Source organism: Plectropomus leopardus, unplaced genomic scaffold, assembly GCF_008729295.1.
Source record: "Plectropomus leopardus isolate mb unplaced genomic scaffold, YSFRI_Pleo_2.0 unplaced_scaffold93789, whole genome shotgun sequence".
Lineage (NCBI taxonomy): Eukaryota > Metazoa > Chordata > Actinopteri > Perciformes > Serranidae > Plectropomus > Plectropomus leopardus.
In genome coordinates this window covers 1-854 of record NW_024703437.1, presented here as the reverse complement: position 1 = coordinate 854, position 854 = coordinate 1, and the positions used below count along the sequence as shown (strand labels likewise).

Genomic DNA, 854 nt, shown 5'->3' with positions numbered 1-854 from the left:
TAATAATCTGCAGTAATTCTACTATAGTGTACCTTATTTGTGTTCACAAAAACCTCCATGAGCCGATGTACATTTTCATTGCAGCTTTGTTACTGAACTCTGTCCTTTTCAGCACTGCTGTCTACCCAAAGCTTTTGATTGACTTTTTATCTGAAAAACATATCATATCTTATGCAGCATGTCTCTTTCAGGGTTTTATATTTTACTCTTTAGGAGGTTCAGAGTTCTTACTGTTGGTAGTCATGGCTTATGACAGGTATGTGTCTATATGTAAACCTCTGCAATATCCAACGATCATGACAAAAAGAACTGTCTGTGTTTTTTTGGTTTTAGCTTGGATTTTGCCTGCTTTTCAGGTCGCAGTGTCAACAGTATTTATTGCTCAGATGAAACTGTGTAGATTTATTCTAAAAGGAGTTTTTTGCAACAATAAAATTTACAAACTTCAATGTGTGATCTCAGGAGCACATCTTGTACGAGACGTGGTCGTACTGCTTAACGTTGCACTCGTCCCTGTGCTCTTCATACTCTTCACATACACAAAGATACTGATAATAACCTATCGCAGCAGTAGAGAAGTGAGGAAAAAAGCTGCACAGACCTGTTTACCCCACTTGATAGTTTTGGTAAACTTTTCCTGTTTGTGTGCCTATGACGTCATTATCGGTGGACTGGAACTTGATTTTTCAAAAACTGTGCATTTAATAATGACTTTACAAATTGTTTTGTATCATCCACTCTTTAATCCCATCATGTACGGACTTAAGATGAAAGAAATTTCTAAACACCTCAAGAGGCTGTTCTGTCCGGCCAAAATGAACTAATGCATCAACACTGATTAGTTTCTCTTTTTT

General features: G+C 36.9%; 1 protein-coding gene across 1 annotated transcript; it reads left to right on the top strand.

Annotated features, from left to right (window-relative positions):
- Nucleotides 1-8: 8 nt before the first annotated feature.
- On the top strand, nucleotides 9-824 carry LOC121940760 (olfactory receptor 6N2-like; the record flags this gene model as incomplete). Its single annotated transcript, XM_042483460.1, has 1 exon — nucleotides 9-824. A coding segment is annotated over one exon (816 nt), but the record flags the coding sequence as incomplete, so codon positions are not given.
- Nucleotides 825-854: the final 30 nt, after the last annotated feature.